Here is a 27,948-nt window from a genome sequence, read left to right as displayed (position 1 = left end):
GCTGAAGTCTCTGTTGCACAGTCGCGCACGTTGTTGTAGTGTCCTTTCCATGGTCGTTGCCTCGGACCGGAACTCCGCCACAGTTCGCGATGAATTACGCACCAGGCCTCCGAAAATTTCTTCTTTTACTCCGCGCATTAGGTGCCGCAACTACTTCTCCTCAGCCATGTTTTGGTCGGCTCGGCGGAAGAGCCTCGACATGTACAAGGCCACGCTCTCGTTATTCCGTTAGTTCCTCGCCTGAAGAGCAGCCTCTGCCTTCTCTTTGCGGTCCGTGTTCGGATAGGTTGCGATTAACTCTTGTCGGAAGTCGTCCCACGACATCAAAGACGCTTCGTGGTTCTCAAACCACGTACGTGCCGAATCTTGCAGGGCGACGTAAACGTAACGAAGTTTTCGGGCTTTGTCCCAACCATTCACACGTGCAACGCGCTCGAAGCCTTTCAAGTCAGTCCTCGGCGTCTTCAAAGGTCTCACCGTGGAAGACCTCTGGTGTACGTGGCGAATCCACAATGAGGTAAGATGGAGATGGCATCGACTGGGTGGCCATCGCAGTTACGCTTGTGCTTGAGGTCTCGACAGGTCTTGATGAGTCAATTATGGGGCCAAACTCGGGCTGCTCACCACGTAGTCGGCGACTCGTGCGTTGGTGCACAGGTGTCAATTCTGCAGGCTCCAATCTTCGGGGATCTGGGCTTCTCTCCCTTGCCTGTGGTGGGCTTGGAATCATACCCAGCACGTCCACCAGACTGTTACGAATAAATATAGCACCTGGTACTATATAAACTCTCTATTTAGGGCGAACTTGTGCCCGTAAACTCAAAGCTAAAAATGGTCAGCCAAAAATGTCTCTTGCTCGCTGACTACAACACTTCGACACAACACTTCGACGACAACTTCGTCGGTCTCTTCCTCTGCCCCTCGAGTCTCGTGCCGGTCCCGTGGCGTAGCATCGTGACGCGTGCAGGACGGCGTTCCATGGCGCGTCTTTCTTGCTACTTGCTTGGCGGCTTTTACGAACGCGAATTGTGGCACGCGTCTTCTGCGATGGTTGAGCTGTGGCAATATATATATATATATATATATATATATATATATATAATATATATATATATATATATATATATATATATATATATATATATATATATATATATATATATATATATATATTTATATTTATATGTATATATATATATATATATATATATATATATATATATATATATATATAACTATATATATATATAAATATATATATAACTATATATATATATATATATATATATATATATATATATATATATATATATATATATATATATATATATATATATATATATATAAGGCGTTCGTTGGCCTAGTTGGTGCTAGTAATAAATTGGACCATAGGTGCTTTTTTATAATGTATTAGCGTGCTGCACGGCTAATACTTAGGTTTCGGAACAGAGGTAGCGTGTGTGTCTTATAGTCTGAATTTCTTATAAATGCGATTGCTCTTTCCTGAAGTTTTATACTGGTTTTAGGTAGGTGCGGTATGTTTTAGCCCAGGTAGCCACGCTGTAGTTTAAGAGGCTATAGAATACGTTAAAGTGAATTATTTGTTAGGGCGGTAAACCAATGATGTCTCGAAATTCGTATAGAAGGAAACAGGCTTTACTCACTTTTTGCGGGCTTCAGCAAAACGATGTTTCCAGTTAAAACGTTCATCCAGGATAATGCCAAAGTGGTTTATAGAATGTACTCGTTGCAGTGCTGACTTATTTTGAATAAGTGTGCCTGCATGTTCATCGGGGGTTTAACGCAGTGAAGTAAACACATTATACTTGGTTTCTGTGTATTTGTTAGTCTATTTGACGAAAACCACGGGCGGATATAAACAAGCTCCGAGTACGCACAAGCTATGGTATGGTGAAAAGAATCTTGACCGCATATTAGAGCTGTATCATCAGCATACATATATATAGAAATGTTTTTTACCACGGTCGTTGTTATACAGTGAGAAAAATATCGGTCCAAGAACTGAACCTTGGGGTATTCCTACAGTTGTTTCAAGAAACACTGATTGGGTATCGGCAAGTTGTACTGTTTATTTAAGGTTGCCTAGATAACTTTTAAAACACTCAAGGCACATTCTACGAAAGCCGTAGCATTCTATAGTTTATTTATTATATGCTGTGGTTTGCAGTATCAAAACTTTTTTATAATAATCACTATATCTACAACTGCCCAAATATCATCTAAGTGAAAATTGATAGGTTCGGAAAATGACAAAACAACTGTATTGGTTAACTCACCCTTTCTAAATCCTTATTGAGAGAATGTAGGAATACCTTCGTGCACTAGTAAAAACATAATTCGTTCAACGATTAGTTTTTCCAACACAATATTCATGGTACTTAGAATGAAAATATGAAGGCAGTTTTCTGGTATGTCTTTGTCACTGGCCTTGTAAATCGGGATAATTTTTGACAACTTGAAAGGTCAGGTCATCAGGACATCAACTTGAAACAACTTGAACATCAACTTTTGACAACTTGAAAGGTCAGGTCAGGTCAGGACATCAAACCTAGGGTATATTTAGTGATATTCGGTGAACCTCAATGTCTGGTGTGGTCGTGTAGCTTGCAGAAGGTTGAAGAGTTGAATTTCGCTCGTCGAGGCGAAAAATCAAACGCGAAATTCGGCGCAGTGCGAAACTCCAGCGGCTGGGTGTGCGCTGTGAGCGTTCCTCTTTTATTGCGATACCGTCTTCCCAGCGAGAGCCCCGCCCTTTTTGGAGACGATCCACCAGTAGACACTCGAAAGTGCAACCCATTTTTCTGTCCGGAAATTTCAGTAAAAGTACCACGGGTGTGAAAAGAAAGCTGGCCAATGGCCTTACAGCTTGTCAATATGAACGGGGCCTATAGTAGGCTTTCAGGTGCTCCTTGTTTACAATGTTGCGTCCTTTGCCCGAAGGTTGTTCGATGGGTTCAATCAAGTAATTGACCAGTGATGTGCATTCGGTGACACGGTAGGAGCCTTCGTATTTTGGCAGCAGGTTTGGAGAGAGGCCAGGCAGGCACAAAAAGCCATCATACAAGCGCTTCAGAGAGGAACATAGGCTCAGTCGAGCCACAGCCATCACGGATAATCTTCTACCACTCTTGCTCATTTGTCTAAAGACCTTATCAAGCTCGCGACACTCTTCAGAAAGCCTGGTAGTGTGGGAAATAGGCGCGCCCTCAGGTGGATATCGCGTGTATAGAAGTATCGTATCTATGGTGTACGTGTGACGGGGGCCTTCTGTTCAGTAAGAAAAAGAGCGAAGAACCGTAGTGCTCTGGGAGGCGGTTTTCCGTGCACAAGGAACGAAGGGCAGCATAACATCCCAAATCATGCGATTGGCGGCGACGTGCATCTAAAGCATATCGGAAAGAGTGCGGGTAAAGCTTTCGGATAGTTCATTAGACTGCATGCTGGGGTAAACAGTAGTATTTTTGTGAACAGAATGGCACTCTGTGAGGACGGCTTCGACAATCACTGAGAAGCTCCATGGACCGTGATCCGACTCGTGGTTCAAATCGGCGCAGAAGTAAGGCAACATCACACACAGTAATCGCAGGGTGGTTTTAGGATATCACGTTAGATTGTCTATAGTGATGATGACCAAGTGGTTACCAGTCAACGTAAGAAGAATTGGTTCCCACAATTTGAAACCCATGCGCCCAAAGAGATGATCAGGGCCAGATAACGACTGTAGGCCGGCTGGAGACATGCATGTTGACTGGGGCACTGGCAATTGCGGCAGCAGCGAAATAACTATAGCAGCTAGCGGTACATGTCTCGCTAAAAGTAGCGTTAACGAATGCGATGATATGTTTTCGATACCGCAAAGTCCGCGTAGCAGATCAGAGAGGAAGGACTTTCATATTTTGAACTGCAGACTGCTAAGTATCACGAGCAGTCAATGCTGACCGCCGGCGTTCTAATGGCGTTGGTGCAAGAGGCCGTCACGCACGGCTAAATAGTAAACGTGATGACACAAGGCGCGAGTGGATGGTGTTGCGAAAGAATCAGAGGGCAAGTCGATCAGTGGGGCCATTCAATGATCCTTGCACTGTTCTGTAGCTCTGTTCAATTGATAACAGAAACAGCAATGGAAGATACTAGTAGCTGAACTGGGGGCATTGTCGTAAGAAAGAGCGGGAGAAGCTTCCGTTGTGTCACAGCGCGTGGATGATAATAATAATAATAATAATAATAATAATAATAATAATAATAATAATAATAATAATGATAAAAATTTGTTAGTTTTTAACACCTCAACACTATTATACATAATGAACGGCTTCGTGATTTCGGATCATCCGGGGTTTGTTAACGTGCACACTTGTGCCTTTATCGCAAATACAGCCGCCGCAGCCAGCCTTCGATTCAGTTATATCTTTCAAAAGCTTAAGTGTTTATTATTAGGCTGTAAATTAGGAAAAGCTATCAACCTCTAGTGCTTGAGAATATTTCAGCTATAGTATTAGTTTTCACTTCCATTTGAACCTGGCCATAACCAGAAATAATAAAGAAAACAGGCAATGACGTCAACGTAAGTACAAGGACTGTATTGGGAGTAGTACTGTAAGTGTGAAGAAAAAATATGGACGAAAAGATAGCTTGCCGCCAGCAAGGGTCGAACCTGCCACTTACGAATGTGTCTGATGCTGTACCACGAAGGTATGGCAGTGTTCATCCATTCGTATACTCTATCGAGTATATAAGCGCATTTAAACGTGGAAGCGTCAATCAGTGCCACATGTAGTTATTACCGGAAGTGTGTATTACTTGTTATTTTGCCTACTATCCCAGAGCAGGGGATCCTGTTTTGGGCTGGTAGCTGAAGAATAATCCCTCGCACACTACCTGAAGGTATCAAGCGTGCCAGAACAACACGGTCGCTCACAGCGAGGGCCTCATTTCTTTCATTTTGTTTCTTCACATTTACAGTTCAATTACTTACAATATCATCCCCTATACTTTTCTTTACTTCATTTTCTGTCACTTTTTATTGATATTGTAGCGCACAAAGCCAGCGAGCAATTAATTTGACTTCACCACCAAGAATATTTCTTAAGTGTAACTCAAATCAACATGCATTGTATTCTTTAAAGTGATCCTGAAAACAGTGTTTACCATTATTGATCATTTATGACATAGTACAATAAACTTGGTACCATATAAAACGCCGTGCCTTGTATAAAGTAAACTTTGCGCAAATACATGTCTCTTTTCTTCTCAGCATGTACTCCTTTTCGTCCTCAACTTCTCTGACTCGCAGCCATTGCTCGCGACGGCAGCGCACTAGACTGGTTGAACTGTGCTACCTATAGTATTTAAACGTGCAAGTTGGTACAGTTCTTGGTGTTATTTTGAAGGTTCCAGGAAATTTCGAAGGTTGCAAGACATTATGAAGGCTCCCATTCGTGACCGCGTAGTCTACTCGCCGTACCCAAGTGTGGAGATTCCCGAGTGCTCTTTCTATACTTTGGCCAAAAAGCAACTGCTGGTGAACCCTGACAAACTATTACTGGTTAGCACACATTCATGTTTTGCCAAGTTTCTATCACATATCGTTCTTTGAAATGGCTGTTTCTGTAGGCACAGTTTATCAGGTCCCACTGCATAAGCAACAACGAGAAACGCACATCGTGAAGATGAAATGTTTTAACTTAGATGAAGCTCGTGGAAACCGTACGGTCAAAACTAGAGAAAACGAAACACCTCCCTATGCTCCACAGCATACTACAGCGCCGTCGCTCCTGTGAGCTGTCTACTATAAACGTCTACATTAGGCACCTATATTGCTGCGTCCTTGGCGCTACTATGCTATACTTCCCTACCTAGCGACTGCAAGGTAGTAAAACTAATAGCTGACAAAGTCTGTCACGATCCTTATATTTTCGTTTTAGCTGTTAGGGTAGTCATGTTGTGGAAACTATTGATATGTCGAGTATAACGTCCCAAAACCATTAAAAGATTATGAGAGACACTGTAGTGAAGGGCTCCGGAAATTTCGACCACCTGGGGTTCTTTAACGTGCACTTAAATCTGAGCACACTGGCCTACAACGTTTCCGCTTCCGTCGATAATGCAGCCGCTGCAGCCGGGATTCGACCACGCGACCTGCCGGTCAGCCGCCGAGTACCTTAGCCACTAGACCACCGTGGTGGGGCTATGTTGTGGAAAGCAAACTACTCATTTTTTAAGAAACAACTTTACCGCAATATAGCTAACAGTTTGAAGGGATGTCCAGGTAAACGAGCTCTAAAGACCAGGGCTACCATAACTGCATATAGTACAGACATTGCGATTCGAAACTGCAGAAGATGCCGTAACATCTTCATGAAATAAATGCGGTACTAAAATGACAAGAATACACACGAGCGCTGTCCCTGTTTCATCCTCGTGATTAAAAAAAGTGCTTATCATTAATAACATGTCACACCAATGTGGCCACCACTCTACGCTGGCTAAGAAGCTGTAAAGAAATTGCTCTGAATATGCAGGGACAATTATGGACATTGTGACTGTCATGCTTTTCACGAGTGCGGGAAAAATGTTTCATGAAAATGGAGGGGTATCAAATTTATAGCGTATCATCAATACTATGACGTATTTTTACAGAAGTAGCCGGAGTTACTAGTCATTGAGCAGCAAACTTTTGCAAAACAGGGCCATAGGACGTTTCGCGTTATGGTAGAGCACGCAATTGTTTTCTCTGCGTGCCTCTGCTCTTTCACGTCATGTAATTAATCGTCCATCCAAAGACAGTTTGTCACTGTCATCTGAAGAAAAAAGTGGGTCACGAAATTTCAATCGTTCTTGCACACAAAGGCGTCCAATGTTGATAGCGACCACAATACTTTGTTGTAAATCACTATTCTGAAACATTCGTCAGGTCCCTTAGCTTACTGCAGTTTATGTATGCAAGAATTGAAAATAATAGCGGTCTATTAGTGACGAGAAAAAATTGGCAGATCCCACGTACAGTGGGAATTGATGATATGCGAAGCACGAATAAAACTTTTGATATATGTCACTTTAAATCACAGCGTTACGACGTGGAGGTAAATAAATGATGCCGTACAAGACTTCCGTGTCGTGATTATATTGTTTGGTTGTGTCGTTTACCTTCGTGATCTATTCACGTCACGTGATACCAAATTTAGTATATGTGGAGCTAGCGAAACGGCCGCGAACACGCTATGAGCGTGGTAGGTTGTCAAGTTCTTACATGACACGCGTGTCACGATTATAATGTTATCACCCGTCATCTATTTTGTCATTCAATGACGTCACGCAACAACAAACTTGGTATATGAGGAGCTAGCAAAACGGCCGCGAGGGCATCGTGAAGGGCTCAATATACTCCAATGTAGCGTTGACGCGCGCACGCACTGGGCACTTCGATGCTACGTTAGCAAAACGCGCGTGCTCTATAGTCTGACGCCAGGCGTGACCAGCGTCCGTCGGCGCGGCTCAACGGCAAAGGACGCGAAATGTGACATGCATGCATTTCGCTCCGATGCGTTACCCAGACAACACTGCGTCTCCCTCTTTTCGTGACGGAGGGATGCCGGACGCGCTCAAACGCGCATGCGTCAAAGCAACGCAGCGCGGCATGCACCTGCGAGTATTTCTTTTACATTTTATTGAGGTTGTTATGACCACATTTCAAGAAATTCACAACACTGATTAGACCCATAGCCATAGTTAGTAAGGGGTCTAACGGGAGAAAGTGTACAAGCAGAATAAAATATGTATATAAGAAAAAATCAAAACATCAAAAAACCTTGATTTTTCAACAAACGAACAAAAATACAAGATACACATTGTTGCACTTTGTTCATAATTAATGAAATAATTAAGTATAGAAAAATACCAAACTACGTGTAAGGCTTAGTACATGGTCATTACTATTGATCTACATGTAGCAAATATTTTTTGAGTGTGCTCGAGAAAACCCTAGAATCTTTAATCTGAAGTGGTATGTTATTCCACACTTTAGCTCCTACGAACTGTAGTAAGCGTTCACCATACACGTTTTTAGTGGGTTGAAGATTAAAATTCCGCAATGTCATGCATCTAGTGACGCGGGACGAGGAAGAAAAGATAGATATATCGAAAGGTACACTGTGTGCAATAACATTGTTGATGGCGACTGCGGTTTTATGCTGCCGTATGTAATCAAAAGGTAGAATGTCCAACTTGTGAAACAAAGACTCACTGGATTCATTATATGCCGCATAATCTATAATTCTAAGTGCACGCTTTTGTCATATCCGGATAGGATCAAGGTAAGTTTTAAAGGTCCATCCCCATCAGTCTAAGCAGTATGATAGATGACTATGAACAAACGAAAATAAAGGACTCTGAGGATATTTCTGCTAAAATACCTTCTAGCAGCCAGTAGCATACTGCAGCCAGATGCTAGCTTAGTACAAACAGAGTTAATTTGTTTTTTCCATTGTAATTGGCTGTCGAACACTACACCGAGATATTTAAATTCATTTATATGCTCAAGTTGGTAGTTGTTCATTGTAAGTCGAAATGACTCACAGTTTAAATTTTGGTAACGGGAGCGAAAAATGGTGTATTTGATTTTCTTTGTATTGAGTGTTAATTTGTTCACTGTACACCACTTAAAAAATATTTTCTAGTTCTTCGTTAGCTCTACATTCTAGATCGGTTATGTTATCGGCGGTAACTATTAAAGCTGTGTCATCAGCGTACATTAGCAACTCGGCTGACTTGAGTATGTATGGCACATCATTTACGTATAGTGAGAATATTAGTGGCCCCAGGACGGACCCGGAGGTACCCCTGTCTTTATGTTTAATAATGACGACGTAAGATCTTGCATGTTGACCATCTGATGACGTCCATCAATGTAGCTAGAAAAAAGGCTAAAAAGTTTGCCGCGGAATCTATAGTGTTTTAATTTCATAAGCAGAATATTATGGTCGACGGTATCGAATGCCTTTTTTAAATCAATGAAAACAACTGCCACAAGAAGGTTGTTGTGCAGTGCTTTGTTAATTTTCTGTGATAATGATAACACAGCTGTTGATGTGGAATGGTGTGATTTAAATCCATGCTGCTCCGGGCAAAAAACATTATATTTTTCTAAGAATAGGAACATTTGTTTTCCAAGAATCTTTTCAAATATGGTGTTTATAATGCTTAACACAGATATGGGCCGATAGCTTGAAGGATCAGAGTGATTGCCCCCTTTATATACCGGCACAACTTTGGCGTTTATTAAACAAAATGTATATGTCGACGTACGCAAGCAATGGTTAAATACGTGGCACAAGATGGAACTCAACATATCAGTGTTATCTTTCATTAAGCGAGCAGTAATACCATCTATTCCACTGACTTTGTTCGTGCTTATACTGGCAACAGTGTCATGAATTTCATCCTCACTGATGTAGTGAAGAGCAAACGTATTTGCTAAGGAGGTTGAAAAACATTTCATTTCTCTACTAGGGAGTTTCGTGGCTAAGGTAGAGCCGATTTCAGTAAAGAATAGATTAAATTTACCAAGTATACGCGCATCGACTACGTCAGGTGATACACGCTGTGTTGGTTCTCTACCGACAACTTCTTTTACAATTTGCCATGTTTTCTTTGAATCGCCTGGTGCTTGGAAAACGAGTCGAAAATAATAGACATTTTTTTTGCCTCATTAAATTCATGGATTGGTTTCTTAAAAGTTTGAATTGACCTAAATAATATTTATTTTCTTTGTGATGTCTCCACTTGTGGTACCAGAAGTCTTTCTTCAGCAATGCAAGGATCTCTGTTGTCATCCAAGGAGTTAGCGGGGTGCGATATGAGCGTGCGGACACGTGTGAACGACTGCGTTCAATGGCATGGCGAAGGGCTTTTGTTATGTTCTCTAATTCAATGTTGGCATCATCGTCATACAATGTTTCGAATTCAATGAAGAGAATGTGATTCCGTAATAAGTTGTAATTGATTTCGCTTGCATTGCTGAAAAATTGTGCATTCTTGTTTGGAGTTTTCCTTACGGAAACAAAGGTAGAAAGGTGATCTGCTATCGGTTCATTATAAACACCAGCATTCACTTTCGATGATATGTTAGTTAAGATGTGATCAATCGTTGTTGCCAACGTACTGGTTACTCTCGTATGGGTATGTATGAGATCACGAAAATTGAATGAACTAACCAATTGTGTTTAATGAGTGTAACTAGTGTTTGCGGTGTCTATGTTCATATCCCCAACGATGACTGCTCGGTTGTGGTACTTAGTTGAAAGACAGAAATGAATTTATTCCATCCTATCAAAAAAATGCGCTACATTGAAATTTGGTGGACGGTGAACTACGCCCATTATGCCAAAACAGTGGAGTCTGATAAAAAGTGCTTCTATATTGGTAGAGCTGTGTTTCAGGAAGGATATAACTGTATATGCGCAGCCTTTTTTTTACAAAAAGCGCCACTCCACCACCACGTGAACATGACTCTCGCTGATGTGATATGGTCTCGTATCCGGGAATGTTGACATTCTCTCCTTTTTTTAACTATGTTTCTGTAGTTGCTAGCACATCACAGTGGTTTGTATGTTTAGATAAGAAAGCAAGAAGCCAATTTAGGTTTTTCCTTATACTGCGGATATTGCAGTGGAATATGTTAGTGTCTGTACTATCTATGAGCTGATCTACCTGAGTTTTCGTGACAGCCATTTCTCTGAAAATTCTTGTGGCAGGTGATCAAGAAGAGCAGCTACACTAGTTTCGCGAGATCATCCTCGCATGTAACGTGAACTACCTTCGAGTTCTCACACTTCCTAGCAAATATTTTTCTTTCGGAAACCCAGACGAATCTCCAGTTCTTATCTTTCTTTCTCTGTATAGCCTTACCTAATAGAACCTTATCTTCAAGACACAGATGTTCGTTCACGAACACAGGTTGATTTGTACTGAAACCAAGAGTTGACGTGTTAAGCCTGTTCTTTCTCGCTGACTTTACTACTAGATCACGTTTGAAGCGAGACAAGAACTTAACGACAATATTTGGAACATTGTTTGCCTTCGTCGGCACTCTGTGAACAACATCAATATCTTTGGCGCTGACCTCAACACGCAAACAGTCGGCAATTTGTTCCCACAATCTCCATTAAATTTTCCATCTCAACATAGGGAATGCCTTTCAATTCAATGTTGTTCAATCTCGAGTATTGCTGTAGATCTATAAACTGTTTTCTTGTATCTCTTAATTCTTTTTTAATTTCCATGTTTTCTTTCTGACACTCGATGCTTCGATTTCTCGCCTCATTCAGTTTCTTACGCAGCGACTTTATTCAAGTCGTTAGTTCGTCAAAGCTGTCACTAGCGAAGCTTACAGATGCCCTGATGGATATCAATTCTGCCTTGATAGCATTGTACAATGAATTAGTAGTGTTCACGTCTGTTTTGATAGCAGAGAGAACGTCAAGAAGCTTCGTGTTCATCTCCTGCATTGCCTCCCCTATTTCCTGTACAGTACTTGGTGGTTTTTCACCTAAGGCATTGGCAAAATCCGTCAGGGCATCCATTTTTCTTTTTTCGGCTCACACTTTGTTCACAAATAGCAACAACAAAATGACAGGGACATAAAACAAATGCAAGTTCAGGGCGGATCGGAAGCCGTGAGTGGATAGGATATATGCTAAGTTACACAAATGATCAGACTTCTACCTGCGATGTGTAGAATACACGGTTAGTCAGTCCAACCAACGTTGGCTGCCCGATCTGCTTGCTCTGAATGATGTCTATTCGGGGTTGCCTCTTTATATAGTCGATGGGGGTGTGCCCAACAGCCTGCAGTGTCACTGTCGACGCCTCGGGATCCGAAGCAGTCGGCACTTGTGCCTCTGTTCCTACAATGACTTGTAGGAACAGAGGCACAGGTGCGCCTGCGCGTAGTCCACTTGATGATTCTGCGTTGCCGCAGAATGACGAGCCAGGCAATCCGATGCTTGTAGTTTTGTTCCTGCGATGTGTAGAATACACGGTTAGTCAGTACAACTAACGTCGGCTGCCCGATCCGCTCTGAATGATGTCTATCCGGGGTTGCCTCTTTATATAGTCGACGAGGGCGTGCAAAACAGCCTGCAGTGTCACTGTCGACGCCTCGTGATCCGAAGCAGTCGGCACATGTAGGAACAGATGCACAGGTGCGCCTGCGCGTAGTCCACTTGATGATTCTGCGTTGCCGCAGAATGACAAGCCAGGCAATCCGATGCTTGTAGTTTTGTTCCTGCGATGTGTAGAATACACGGTTAGTCAGTTCAACCAACGTCGGCTGCCCAATTCGCTCTGAATATGACAGGACCGGCGCCTGGCGTGGTAACGCCGGCGAGACGTGCACCGTGGCACGTCGAAATGTATTGGCGCCTTGACTTTGGTACGTAGCCATGTTCTCACACGACACGCATCTCATGATTATCATGTTTGCACCAGTCACATACCTTTGTCATCCATTGGCGTCACGTAATACCAAATTTGGCATATGTGAAGCTGGCGAAACGGCCACGAGCGCATCATCAGGGTGGCATGTAGTCATGTTGTTACATGACACGCATGTCGGGATTATCATGTTTGCATGTGTCATTTACCTATGTCGTCCGCTCGCGTCCCGTAATTTCGAGTTTTGTACATGTGAAGCTAGCGAAACGGCCGCGAGCGCATCATGAGCGTAGCATGTAATCATGTTGTTAGATAACGTGCATATGATATTTATCATGTTTGCACCAGTATCATACCTTAGTCATCCATTCACGTCCCGTAATACCAAATTTGGTATAAGTGAAGCTAGCGAAATGGCTGCCAGCACATCATGAACATTGCATGTGGTCATGTTGTTGCATGACACGCATGTCATGATTATCATATTTGCACCGGTCACGTACCTTCATCATCCATTCACGTACTGTAATACCAAATTTGGTATATGTGACGCTAGCGAAACGGCCGCGAGCGCATCATGAGTATGGCATGTAGTATGTTGTTACATGGCACGCGTGTCATGTTTTTTATGTTAGGGTCTGTCGCTTTTCTTTGCCATGCGATCAAGTCATACCATGCCAGTTTTGCAACATGCCATGTGAACGAAACCACCGCAAGAGTTGCAGGACTGTGAAATGTAAATCATGACACTCATGACATACATATGATTGTCATATCATGACTAGTCTAATGTGTTCTTCATGCAGTCATGTAATGCCATACCAAGTTTGGTATGAATATCATTATCGAAACGGCCAGTTGAGCTAAATGTCGTAGGCGGCTAGATAGATAGATTGACACGCTCAAAGTCGCCGATGTTCGCTAAGAAATGCTTCGCATTTAATACAGCAAAGTATATGCCACTACGAAGGTGATGATATCTTACGTTACATTACGAGAAATTGTTGTTGAGCAAGTGCAATAAATGAAGACGACTCCCACAGACTTGACCATTGAAAATGGTGCAAAGGCATGTTTGTTTGGGTAACCAAATATTTTGTTCATTTGCCAGGTACTAGAAACAAAACATGAATTGGTTGTTCTGACAGTTTTCTCGCTGATGGAGTTTAAGTTCGAGCTTTTCATGGGGAACAGTGGATTGGTTATATATCATTCTGGGAGATAAAGCATCACACTCTATTCAGGATTGCTTATAACGTGTCTCTTAAGTAGTACCGATGAGGTGACCAGACTGCTTAAGCTTACTCTAACTGGGGCGTTGTGCCCTTGTTAAGCCACTCCTAGAGCAGTTTGTACCTTCTTACGGGACGGCTTTAGCTCTTCCATAATAGAGTGCTAAGTACTCAGAATCGTTAACCACCTTTTTTCTGAACACAAGTATATCTTTATTATGTTCTCTGTGTATCCTTATGTACCTAAATTCAGAATTACCAATACACGAAAGACTTGTTAGGCTGGCTCAACAGTTCAAACATCGAACAGCACTGCGTGAAATGTACATTGCACTAATCCGCACCAGTTGCCAGCGTATTCATATTAGGAGAATCAAGATAAGCTCTGAATTGCTGAAGATATGTTAAATAATCATTCATCGAAGGGGGAGGTTGGAAGAGTAAAAATAGTTGTATTTCTTGATTTAGTTATGGTGACTTAAAACCAGTCAAAATCTTGGCCATTGCAGCAGGGCAACCTAAAAGACAAAATAGATATATTTACTTTTTAAGTGAAAATATATGACTGCAAATTGTATATAATATTACATGGAGTCTATGGCAATGTAAATTATCCTTATTGTGAAACCCAGCGCCAGTTGGTACCAGCATCCAGTGCCATGCCGAATTATGAGCAAAGTATTGCGCTGGTACATGACCGCTGAAGCGGCGTGTTACTGCGAGGCACTCCGTACACAGCGCAAAACGGCCTTTAAGCATTAAAACGGGGGTAAGTAATCGCCATAAATAAGTATATTAGTGAAAGCAATATAGAGCACACTGATGTGCTAAAAAGTAAAACAAAAATACTTCCGAAAAATTGGCAGCATACTTACGGAGTGAATTATGATGAGCTGGGTGAACCATCCGTCCATCCGTTTAAACGTCTGTCTGTTCGTTCGTCTGTCCGTCCATTCATCCGTTCGTTCTGTCTTTCTGCCTGTCTCTCTGTCCATCCGTTCGTCCGTCCGTGCGTCTATCTGTCAGTCTGTCCATCTATCTGTCCGTACGTCTGTCTGTCTCTCTGTTTGTCTGCCCGTCCATGCATCCGTCTGGCCGCCTGTTCATGCGTTTGTGGGAGCACCCATCTGTCCATCCGAGCATCAATCTCTCCATTCATCTGTCTTTCAGTCCGCCAATCTGTGCTTCCGTCCATACTTCTGTAAGTCCTTCCATGCTTCCGTGCTTTCGTTTGCCCGCCCGTTCATATATTTGTTTGCTTGTCTGTCTGTCTGGCTGTTCGTCAGATTCTACTGGTTACACGTGACGCCGGACGATGTTAGACTAAGTGTTCGTTCACAATGAGCATTTCGGCTACCGAATGTTCCCCGAATCCTATTAGGCGATGGCAAGATCCGCCAAAAAGGCCTTCATGCACTGTGCCGATTGCTTTCAACCAATTTTTGCAACGTCTGACACCGTATCGGTCGCCGCTAAGCGATAGGAGCGCTGGTCAAAACACTTTAAAAATCACGGCGAAGCCCTACTTTCTTGTCAAGTCACTGTGCACGTAACTGGATGTTGTAATCAACGGGAGTTTGAGTGACTGTGTGCCTACTTCACGTTCTCATCAGTAAGCACTTATCCTTGCTTCCGACCGATCGCGGCGTACGCGAGTCGTCGAAGCCTAGACCACCGATTGCGTACTGACGTTTGCAAGCCGCGACATCAACAGGGTGACAGTGCACCCATTCCGCGTTTTCCCCGTGATACATGGCATATTCGGCGGCACGGGGCACGTCCAGTGCGAACGACGCTGCGTTTCGGTGGCAGGGAAATACCGGCCGCTTAAAAAAAATCATGGCATATCCAGAGAGTCCGTCATGATGAGTGGGGCAAAGCGTTCATTTGTCCGTCCGTTCGTTCTTACTTCCGTCCGTCCATGCGACCGTCCGTGCACCCATCTGTACGTCCATCAATTCATCCGACCATCTAGTGAACACTCCAAATACTGCCATATCGCATCTTTTCACCATATATTCAGCGAAGAACCGCCACCCAGTGGACACTCCTTGGACTAAACGAGAGGTGGCACTCGCGCACTTTTTTACAGCCTGCGCTTTGTGTTTACTTCCCACCTTTCACCTGCTATAGTTGATGGCTATAAATTAGTTCACAATACTTATGGCACTGCGGCCCCTCGCTAAACCATGCTGAAATCAAGAAGGTTACGCCCAGCGAGTTTAACGTGGCAACCCTTTCTTCTCAGATAGGACTCAAAGTGCGCCCTTCTGATACTATTTTTTTTTATTAAGAATCAAATTCAAGGCCGAACTTGTAAGTTATTTATTCAGACTCTGTTTTATTTTATTACCGTGCGCGGGTTTCTACCTCAATTGAAAAGGTGTCGCGCGTGCCGCTCCTCAAGTCCGGCCGTGAAAGTGGCGATACCTACTACTACTACTACAACGACGACGACGATGACTACTACTACTACTACTACTACAAGAAAGTAGAATACACCTTGCCTGTTATAAGAAACAATATGCCACCTTAGTAACCCTAGACATCACAAAAGCTTATGACAGCGTGGAACATTCAAAACTAATAATTCACTTGAAAGAGCAGGTCTACCACAATACTACCACCAGGTGTGCTAGGGTCGATTGGGCCGCTGGGGTCTACGGGAGTATCCACTCTTAACCTTTTTTTTTATTTCTCTATGCCTATAATAATCGCAGGCGCGCAACGCGCTGCGTTGCTTTGACGCATGCACGTTTCAGCGCGTCCAGCGTCCCTCCGTCCCGAAAAGAGAGAGACGCAGTGTTGCCTGGGTAACGCAGCAGCGTGAAATGCAGCATGTCGCATTTCGCGCCGGTTGCCGTCGGGCCGCACCGACGGACGCTGGTCGCGCCTGCCGTCAGACTATAAGTAAGTAGTTTCGTTTTGCTAACATAGCGTCGCTGTGCCCAGTGTACGCGGGCATCAACGTTACATTTGAGTATATTGGGCCTTTCATGATGCGCTCGCGGCTGTTTTGCTAGCTCCACATATACTAAATTTAGCATCACGTGATGTGAATAGATGCCGAAGGTACATGACATATCCAAACATGATAATCATGACGCGTAAGTCATGTGCGACATTATTTCCCTCCACCTCGTAACACTGTGCTGAATTTAAAGTCACATATCAAACTTCCTCATTCGTGCTTCGCATATCAACGATTGCCACTGTACGTGGGGTCTGCCCTTTTTGTCATTTTGCTATGCATTATTCCTGTACAGACGGACGTACAAGTTTATGTATATGCCGACGATATCACGTTTTTTGCTACAGCTGCAGATATACACCCACTTTATTGAAGTCTGCAGACGTATAAGAGCGCTCTAGAAACGTGGTTAGAAAAAATAAATTTATCACTGAATGCCAAAAAAAGTGCGATGGTAGTTTTTCCTCTCAGTGCTCCGGTCTATATCGCTTTGCATTACCGGCGAAACGCTATCCCGCAGGTGCAATCTGTTAAGTATTTAGGGATAACTTATACTGAAAAACTTAATACGAGTCCACATATAAAATACATGGCTGCCAATGGAACACGTGCGCTGGGGATGCTTCGTAGACTCATAAAGCAACAAACGTTCAGGTTTACGCCGTGATGTTCTCATCATGATTTACTGCATGTATATTCGCCCGATATTAGAGTTCAGCTGCGTCTTGTTTTCATGTGCACCCGCATTCAAACAAAGACCACTGGTTCTTTTAGAACGCGACTTATTACGAGTATGTCTTGGACGTCCAAAATTTGTATCAAATACTGTTTTATACCAAGAAGCACGCCTGCCTTCTCTTTCCACTTAGTTTAACATCCTAACTGTGCGTACATTTCTAAAGATCAATGCATCGCCATTGAGGAGGTAGCAATATATTTTTCCTAATTATCCGACGCAATTTTTCGGCCATCTGTGGCCAAGATTACGGTGTTCCAAGACATTTTCGCACACACACCATTGGAAACATTACAAGTGCAGCTCCGTGAGATACTAATCATAAGCAGATCTGTACAAACAAGTCGAAAAGAATTTGATGACATATTTCCCAAAAATTGCAAACGTTTACCCTGTAGGCACTTAAATTGGAATTGGGGGACCATTTATCTTGATTAGAAACGACTGCAGTGATTGCAACTGACGCTTCAGTTTGTGAAGAAAAGGCAGGAGAGGGAATTCTATCATTATATATAGAATGGTCTTTTTCGATTTGCTTACCTGACTTTACTCCTATTTATCATGCGGAATTACTTGTCATTATATTAGCCCCATGGAAATTACCCCTATCATTATCAGAAGCCGTCATTCTGATAGACAGCCTATCCGTCTGTTCCTCTTTAACTGCATCAAAATTTTCAATTTCTTTAGAAATATTTCATTCCCTCATTCCAACACATACGTATTATTCGCTTGGCATGAGTACCAGAGCACAAAGGTATACAACTAAATGAACAAGCGCATTCACTCGCACTTTTGCCATGTAATGGTTCGAAAGTGTCTATTTTGCAGACATTGGTGTTTGTAACTGCGGCGCGTTTTGAAAAGTCCGCCGTATCGGACAACTTTGCGAAGTCAGCGTTGTCAGTTTCTGAGTTCCCTCACCTTAAATATCACTGCAAGAATCGATGGTGTTCCTCCAGAGAGACCGAGACTGCAGTTACCAAAATATGATGCTGAATTCCCCCCCCCCCTGAATTGTTACCTACACAGGTCTGGTCTGGTACAGTCACCTTTATGCCTCTAATGAAACGTGAATCTCTTGATCACTTTTTTCTAATATGCAGATTGTTCACCAATCAGATGTAAAGACTTCTAGACGAACGACTTCGAAGGTTGAGATTAAGTTTATTCCTTCCGGTTCTTCTTTTTTTTGTGGTTTCCGTGCTGGGTTTTAGCCACAGGAGCGTTGGCGAAGCCGTTTGCGTTTTCCTTCAGGAGACGAGAATAATAGAAAGCTAAGTTCATCGGCTAAAAAAATATCAAAATCAAGCATATTCATTAAAAACTTAACATTTCGAAATTATGAATATTTCCTTTTAAATGGCAAGACATCGTTCGTTTCATGGCCGATCCCCCATGGTGGGTTGCGCCAGGATGAAAGTAACAGACAAGTACATCGTGGACGCACGATCTACTGCCATAGGGAGCTTCGCCTCAAAAGCGGATGCTTCAGTGTGAACTAGAGGTAAGAGGAGCTTCACCCCTAAAACATTCGCCCAGCGAATGTGAACTCACTACCTTCTGAGTCCCAAGCTAGTACTCAACCCACCACGTCAGCCAGATTATGTCATATAGTTGTCTTAAATCGACTATTCATCCACGCCGTCCGGCTTCATTTTTACTAGTCACACAGTCAAGATAGACGCGATATTCTTTTCCAAACAACAATCGTGTATTTATTAGACACCAACGACCGACTGCGAGTCACCGCATGACATACGGATATTGGCGAGAGCACACGGAAAGTTTTTAAATGAATTCGCATGGTAACTTCGAGAATTACCAAATTGACTTCACGAGCAGCCACAGAATGCCGGCTATTAGTTCCGATTTTTTTTTCGTTGAAAGCTGGTTCTCAAGGCTTTATGATGACTGCTGAAAAAATGTGCCTGCGTCTCAGTTCACTAAGGAATCCCAAATGATCAACTGGAAGTTGCGTGTTCCGACATACTTGTCACAGAAGTACCGGCTAGTGCAGTTTTCGTTGACAGCCACGTTGCTGAAAGCGCGACGGATCGATAGTCAATGCTCTGATAGTCAATAAATCCCAGAGTGTGTCAGCGTCAAAAAAATATCGCGTCACACTGAGGACGCTTGTTCGTTACATAGTGGACCCTTCCAACTATATTGAGAGCCCCGCCGTGGTTATCTAGTGGCTAAGGTACTCGGCTGCTGACCCGCAGGTCGCGGGATCAAATCAAAAATATTGTTGGAATGTTGTAGGCCCGTGTGCTCAGATTTGCGTGCACGTTAAAGAGCACCAGGTGGTTGAGATTTCCGCAGCCCTCCACTACGGCGTCTTTCATATTCATATGGTGGTTTTGGGACGTTATACCCCACATATCAATTAATCAACTATATTGAGAGTAAAGTCACTGAAACCAGGAAAGAATTTCGACTGTGTATGATACTGATATAGCTATACTCAAACATCACTTAAGAATTATACAAGAAAAACGAAAAAAACGCTAATACAGCTACAAGGGCTTGAATATGCAAATAAAGTGAAGTTAAAGGATTGTAATAGTTTTTATCAGTTATATAGTCGAATAATTTATCAAATTCTCTAATTTACTGCCGGAAGAAAAGTGAAGGAAACAGTTGGTGTCAAAACAGTTATGCCGCAAACGTGATGGATGTTTGTGGCGCGACCGTCTGATTTCGCAACTGAGTATCAACCTAATGTTGCCAATATTTAGATGTTGAAAGGTAAGTTGAACGATCCAAGTTACGTGTGATTACCTAGCGTTAGTGGTCCAGCTCTTGCGAATAATTTAACCGGGTAATTGAGCAAATGTATGACCCGCCAAGAAAGACACCTTGAATGAACGCAAGTTGAAGCACTTTTCAACCAAACTGTCTTTAGAGTGCGTATGGGCAGTTCGATCTCAATTGAAAGCGATGTCACATTTCTCATAAGTTAACGCAAAGAGCTCTTTTTGCCAAACAAAGAGAGAGAAAGAGAGAGAGAGATAAAGATGCAAGGAAAGGCAGGGAGGTTAACCCGACAAACAAAAATTTTAACTATGACCATAGGGCTTCTTGAGACTCTGAGTGAACGTGATGAAGTTGTAATATGTATGCCGCGTTGTCTGTAGCAGATCTACAGAAGGGTGGTCTCTTCAATAAGCTTCGGTAATGACACATCATGAGTTAGTTACGGCGGCCACGGTGGAAGGTAGTACGTGAGACGCTTGTGCACGGACTCCCAGGCTGCTGTTAATTCAAATACCGTAAATCTTGCCGCCACACTTTAGGTTTCACTATGCATCAGCCGCCATCGCATAAACAAAGTAATCCTATAGTTAGTATAGGTAAATGAGTGACAGGAAACTTCCGATGGAGGTAGTCAAGGTGAAGTAGTTTTACACTCCTGCATTATTCGTGGCTCACGGCGGTTGAGAACAACAGTATTCAACAGTCACTACTGCCACAACCACAGAAAAACTTAGCACATCGTCGACAATAATGTCAGTTGTTGCTAACCAAAAATCTTTGTCGAATCTTAAAACCTCTTCAGCTTCCTTTTAAGATAAACCTGCATTGCCTCTTTTTTTTAAAGTACACTATAATTTCAAGTGCATAATAGTGGCACCTAATTGCAGGTCAGTGATGTTGTCAGCCTCACGCGGAAGGAAACGCTGGCTCACATGAAGCGATACGCTATTGGTTTCCGGAACAACGGCGTATCTCCAGGCCACCGCATCTGCATCCACCTGGACAATGGAGTGGAAAACCTGGTAGCTATATATGGCTGCATATTGGCCGGGGCAATCGTCGTCTTAGCAAAACCGTCGCTCACCGAAAGTGAGTACACATGCTACTATTTATTTGATTTTCTATTTAGTTAAGTATCTCTGCGAATAGCAGTGCTTTTCGGCCAAGCTTTAGTGTTTTGTGTCATAAAAACTTGCAGTGCCATTTTGACACATGATACATTTATACGTAACCACGTCTTTACGAGCTTTACATGTATGGCACGTTGCGGTTCATTTTTGTAAGAAATTGCGCTATGAAGCAAAAAGACGTCGGTAACTATCCTTCCTGCCACCACTACGGCTCATTAAGGCCTCAATTGTTTCTCCGTTTAATCTTACCTTGCAGAGAAACCTTGCATTTATGTTGTCCAGGTAAGTGAGAATAGTTATACTGAATGTATGAGATGGAGCAGCCATCTGAAATATTGTGCGTAGGTGTATTACAGCAAATTATTTCTCTGGTATTGATAATCATTGTTCAGCACAATAATGAGGTAAGCACTGAATTGTTAATCACAGATATTTTTATTTTGTGAAGAATTTTATAGGATTTGGATGAATACAAATGAAGGTCGATGGAACAACCACGGTCGTTTCTGAAACGTTTTAGGCCCACTAAATTTTTTTACACACAAACAAATATAAGTATCACACTCAGCGCAGGTCAGTGAAAATTACAAAGCAAAATGTATACCCTAAAGAGTACTTGAAGAAGCAGCGAAATTAGTATGAAAATCGGGTAAGAAGGTGTATCGCCTGGCAAAAGGCCATGTGACTTAGGTGCACTCACAGTGTGCTCACCCAGTAAAGTCTAGCCTTTGCATTATCAGTTAAATGTGGAAATAAATAAATGAAAGAAACGTTTCGAGCGTTCGGTACCAAGTTTATTGCTTTTAAAGTGTAGAGGTAAATATGTCATCATGTGCAACAAATATACCGAAAATTGCACCTTCACTTGAACATTTTTGTTCGAAGTGAGAGCCAGCATGAGCTTTGTGTCATCAAGTGCAACTTAATTATGACCGCACCAGGAAGCTCATCGTACAAATATTTAGTAAAGCCTCGTTGATGAAAAGATATCATTATTGAACAGCTACTGGAACATGTTGGCATACTTGATTGTGTCAAATACGCACGTATGTTATATTTAAGGCCGAACTATGTACATCATTTTGCCGGCGTTCTCGCAGCATGTCGTACGCCGGCGCCACTCAGCGTCGACGCTCCTGGTGAAAGTGGCTGAAACGTACACCTTTGTACGATTCAGATATCGTCAGCGTTGACGCCGGAAGCAAGTTGATGGATGGAGAACCAATCAGCGCATGGCTACCAGCGAATTCCGCCACGTAACAGTATTGTCACTGCTGCCAAAATGGCTGCCACCCGCCTCGGATCTATCACGTCGTCGCCGTGCTCCGTATGACCCAAAAGCTCTCAAGTGATGCGTCATTTGACTTAGCTTGTTCCTCAGAAGCTTCGACAGAAAGCGCTCAGGGTTCCTCTAAATTGTTTTCGAGCCCCGAACTCAAGTCCTTCAATAGGGTTAGCAAGCTTGATTTTAATGGCTGAATACGCAGCATCAAAGATGCACAACAACATTCATCATCAGAGGCCGTATATTGCAAAATTTTTGTTCTTCTTATTCTCAACAACTGGCATTACAACTAAAAAAGAACCTTTGTGGGGTGCTGTGAGTTGTTTCCCTTCCCTCAGAACTACTAGTGAGGCATGAAATAGATTTTCGAAAATATTTTTTGTTGCTGCACTGACAGACACTGCACATTGCTTTGCGAGGTCTCGGGTTCATTCTCTTAGACAAAATGAGTCGAAGAGAATGGCGGTGCTTGCTTCAGCACATTTCATGTGGCTGGAGATAAAACGGCAGCACTACCAAGCCGGCACTCAGCTGACTGCCCGTACTGCCCGGGGTAATCACAGTGATGTTAGATAAATATGCGGGGTTTTACGCCTCAAAACCACCATTATGATTATATGTGACGCCGTAGTAGAGAGCTCCAGAAATTTTTACCGCCTGGGGTTCTTCAACAAGCACTTAAATCTGAGCACACGTTCCTGCAGTATTTTCGCTTCCATCGAAAAGGCAGCCACTGCAGCTGGCATTCGATCCCGCGACATATGGGTCAGCAGCCGAGTACTTTAGCCACTAGGCCATCATGGCGGGGATGACAGCGATGTTGCTTCCAATGACGGCGCTATGAACTTTCGGTAGCAGTACATTTCTATTTCAGTGCCCCGAATATTTTCCTAACTAAAGAACGCTACAAATACTAAGCCATAATTGCGCGTTACAGTTTTCATTACTGGTTGATTAACGAAAATTTTATGCCGCTTAAGGAAATTTCACAGTGAATCCATCTGGTCACACTGTGCGACGCTGAACTGATGCTGGCCTTGGCGCTTCTTTAATGGTTTGCTGCCCTCTCTGGAAGTGTTGACGTGATGACGCCGTGGGAGGTGACGCCAGGATAACACCGGCCAAAACGCTGTGTATGTTGAGGGCTTTACAGCCTGTATCAATTCATTATGAACAAGCGCAAAATATTTTGACCGTGTTTCATCCGGTAAGAAACTACGGCGGCAAAACAAAGGTGCGAAAGGATGCAGTGTTCATGAGTGGACCTTTCACTCTAATCTACAAATATCTGCGCCAGCTAGCTCACCTAACTGCTGCGATGCTGTTATTCAAGTTGTGCGTCACTGTCATGGTGTATACGCATATATTGTTTCTGCCCACATCGTCATTCTTTAACACTTCTTTTTTTATTGACCCTGCCCCTTTTCCTCAATACATAGTAGAAGGCAACAGCGAAATAGCACAGGCCGAGCTCTCGGTCTTCTCATAAATCATCTCTCTCTCTCTCTGTGTGTGTGTGTGTGTGTGTGTGTGTGCGTGTGTGCGCTGGCGCGCTAGATTAGTGCAGTTGCTCTTTTGAAAAGAAGTGCAAAATTAGATGGAAAAAGAAACTGAAATCACTCGCCCGACTGTGAATGTGTTGTCTGTAATTTTGTTTGTCTTCCTTAACTAAATATGCGCTGATAATAGAGGTGCACGTTCGTACGCTATACTAGATATCTTACAAATGGAATAAACTGAAAAAAAAACTATGTTAGGGGCAACGTAATACAACAAAGAAACAAAAGGAGTAGTGAAAACAAGATGAACGCCAGCCTTTTTTAATCCTGATACATCCCGCGCCAACAAGCTCACATTTCCACCTTTGTTTTAATAAAAAAAAGGCATATCCCACGTACAGTGAGAATCGGTGATATGCGAAGCACGAATGAGGAAGGTTGATATGTCACTTAAGATACGCTCAACATTACAAGGCGGAGGTAAATTATGCCGTACATGACTTTCATGTCATGATTGTCACGTTTGGACGTGTCGTTAACTTTCGTCATCTATTCACGTCACATGATACCAAATTTGGTATATGTGGAGGTAGCGAAACAGCCACGAGCACGCTATCGCGTATCTTGTAGTCATCTTTTACATGACACGAATATTATTATTGTGATGTTTGGACGTGTCATATACCTTTGTCGTCCACTCACGTTTCGTAATACCCAACTTGGTATATGTGATGCAAGCGAAACAGGAGTGAGCGCACGTAACATGAAGGCAAGCACACGCTGGATGCATCGACGCTACGATAGCAAAACGCGAGCACTTCATCCGGCGCTAGATACGACCAGCGTCTGTCAGCGAGGGCCGGCGGCAACCGTCGCGAAATGCGACATGCTGCATTTCGCGCCGACGAGGTCACCTAGACGGCACCGCGCTTGCTTAGTTTCGTGACGGAAGGAGGCCGGGTGCGTGCAAACGCGCATGCGTCAAAGCGACGCATCACGGCGTGCGCCTGCGAGTATATGCCAGGGAGATCAGCGCCCCTCGATGCGTCGCCGGCGTGACGCGACGAAACAAATGCCGGCGCACACGTGCGCCAGGTCACGTCGAAGTGTGTTGGCGCCTTTAGTGTGGCATGTAGTCATGTTCTGACATGGCATGCATCTCATGAATATTATATTTGCACCAATCACATGCTTCGCTATCTATATACGGGACATATACCAAATTTGGCATATGTGATGTTAGCAAAATGACCGCGAGCATATCATGAGTGTTTCATGTAGTCATGCTGTTACATGACACGCATGTCTTGATTATCCTGTTTGCGCGCGTCATTTACATATGTCATTCATTCTCGTCCCGTAATACGAAAATTGGTATATGTGAAGCAAGCGAAGCGGCCGCGAGCGTATCATGAGCGAGGCATGTAGTCATGTTGTTACATGAGAAGCACCAGAACATTATTATGTTTGTACCAGTCCATGACCAGTCACCTACCTTCGTCATCCATTGGCGTCCGGTCATACCAAATTACATATAAGAGAAGCTATCGAAATGGCTGTGAGCACATCATGAGCGTGGAATGTAGTCATGTTCTTACATAGCACACATGTCAGGATTATCATGTTTGCACCAGTCGCACACCTTCGTCTTCCGTTCACATCCTGTAACACTGAATTTCGTATACGTGGAGCTATCGAAATGGCTGCGAGCGTACCACGAGCGTGTCGCGTTAATATGACTCATGCCAAGCATGTCACGATTTCTACGTGAGGAGGGTCTGTCACTGGTGTTCGCCATGCAGTCATGTCATACCATGACAATTTGACAACATGTCCTGTGAACAAGACAACCGCAAAAGCCGCAAGACCATGAAATGTAATTCATGGCATTCATGACTTATGTGTCATGATAGTCAGGCTATTACTAGTCTGTTATGCTCGTCATACACTCATGTTATACCATACCGAATTTGGTTTTGATACCATTAACGAAACGGTCAGGAGAGCTAAAAGTCGTAGGCAGATAGATAGATAGATAGATAGATAGATAGATAGATAGATAGATAGATAGATAGATAGATAGATAGATAGATAGATAGATAGATAGATAGATAGATAGATAGATAGATAGATAGACAGATAGATAGATAGATAGATAGATAGATAGATAGATAGATAGATAGATAGATAGATAGATAGATATGCTAAAGTCACCCGAAGTTCGCTAAGAAATGCTTCGCATTTAAAACAGGTTCGAATGATTATTTTGTAGCCTGTCACGACGCATAACTTGCTTGCTACAATATGCTAGTTCAGGCCCTTAGATAGGTGTGTTTCACAAGCACAAAAAGCTTCGTTGGCACACCCGCCTACCACGGAGACAACACATGTTAGCATTGTCGGCAAATCTGGTGGCTTGTCAGGCATGGGGAAACGTTCAGAGAACGAGCATAAGGGAAACTCGCTAGGATTATCAGTGACTTAGACATCTAAGTTTCTGGCAAGGTGAGCACAGCCCCAACATATTGTTGCTGCTCTTAACGTAAACATATTTTGGCTAAACAATGTGCTTACAGACAGCAACCATGGCTTGAGGTTTGGATTTCGCTTACGGACTTAGTCAGTTCAGACTGTGGGATTTTGCACACTCTATTAATCAGGAAAGACAGAAAAGTGCCGTGCTTCTACTATTCTGTAAACATTTGACTAATGTCAGATAATTTATGATTTTTATTATTGTAGTAAAACTCAATTTTACAAAACAAAATCATGGGTATTGTCTGATCTCTTTTATAGAACGCTTGTACCCATGTTTAAATTGTCGATTTGTTTTTTTTTGCATATTCTGGGATCTACTGCTCAATCCTTGCAAGAATGGGTAAAGAAGCCCCTCAGGATCTTCGCGGTGAACAACCGCTACGTACGGCAGCAGCTTGAAAATGAGGAACCACCTCAAGCGGAACAGACAGCGAGGCAACAGAATTCTACTTAGACGGCTTCGAGTCATCAGATGATGACTACACAGTCGTCATTAGACGCATGCAAAAAGGAACCTGCTACGAATATCGTAAGCGGTGAGTTTAGCCACTGTGCAGGCTACTCCGCACACTAAACTCTTCATGGCTGTGGACCCTTCAGCCAGCGTATACGGCGGCTTAAGAGGCAACTGCATATCTCAAAGGATTCGCTCCAAATGAAATTAAATAGTTGTGGATCAACTCACAGAAGACTGTTCTTGCAGTTTATGTTCTACACCGTGGAGCGCTGCGAATCGTACAGAACATCGACAGAGTCACAGTTAAATCAGTGATCCCCACTGACTGTAGAGGCAGTGTTGGCGTCATTTATGAAGAGGACATTTCCATTTCTGCTCACGATATACCTAACTTGATATAGCCATGTACAGACAACATCCTCATCAAGTGCAGCGCAAGGCTTGATCAGCCAGGTTGTCTGAAGATATTTTTTAGGGAGACAGTCTTCCACCACACGTCAAAATTGGCCACGTTTGCCACCAGGTCCGTTCATACATACCAAAGCCCCTACATTGCTACAGATGCTTCAAGGTGGGACTTGTAAAAGGAGTATGTATCGGCAATGTTGTGTGCCCGCGATGTGCCGATCGTTAATCAGAACACACCCGCCACGAAACTGCGTTCAAACGCTCCAGCTGCCATGGCGCTCATAAAGCGTCGTCTGGAGATTGCCCGCGAGTGCGAAATGAGTGCGCAGTGCTGAAATGCATAGTGTGCGACTATTCAACGCACAGAGAAGCTGCTGCTACTGTCAGGCGATGTCAGCATCACCACAGAAGATCATCAAGAAACGACATCTGCCGATAGAGACACGCCATCTCCTCAAAAAACAACTGGCCACCCATCA

The 27,948-nt window shown here is 43.1% G+C and overlaps 1 protein-coding gene across 8 annotated transcripts in view; it reads left to right on the top strand.

Annotated features, from left to right (window-relative positions):
- LOC119182165 (luciferin 4-monooxygenase) overlaps positions 1–27,948 on the top strand; it is a 168,863-nt gene that overhangs the window by 43,081 nt on the left and 97,834 nt on the right. For 5 of the 8 annotated variants that reach the window (XM_075896095.1, XM_075896094.1, XM_075896096.1 and 2 more), the window contains 2 exons: positions 5,412–5,566; positions 21,040–21,241. In XM_075896095.1, coding sequence (XP_075752210.1) covers positions 5,444–5,566; positions 21,040–21,241 — 325 coding nt within the window. In that variant the 5' untranslated portion in view covers positions 5,412–5,443. Of the gene's footprint in view, positions 1–5,411; positions 5,567–21,039; positions 21,242–26,872; positions 27,141–27,948 lie in introns of those variants that run through there. The other 3 variants (XM_075896097.1, XM_075896098.1, XM_075896100.1) reach the window with 3 other exon arrangements.

This window comes from Rhipicephalus microplus, chromosome 5, assembly GCF_043290135.1.
Source record: "Rhipicephalus microplus isolate Deutch F79 chromosome 5, USDA_Rmic, whole genome shotgun sequence".
Lineage (NCBI taxonomy): Eukaryota > Metazoa > Arthropoda > Arachnida > Ixodida > Ixodidae > Rhipicephalus > Rhipicephalus microplus.
This window is presented reverse-complemented; position numbering and strand designations above follow the sequence as displayed.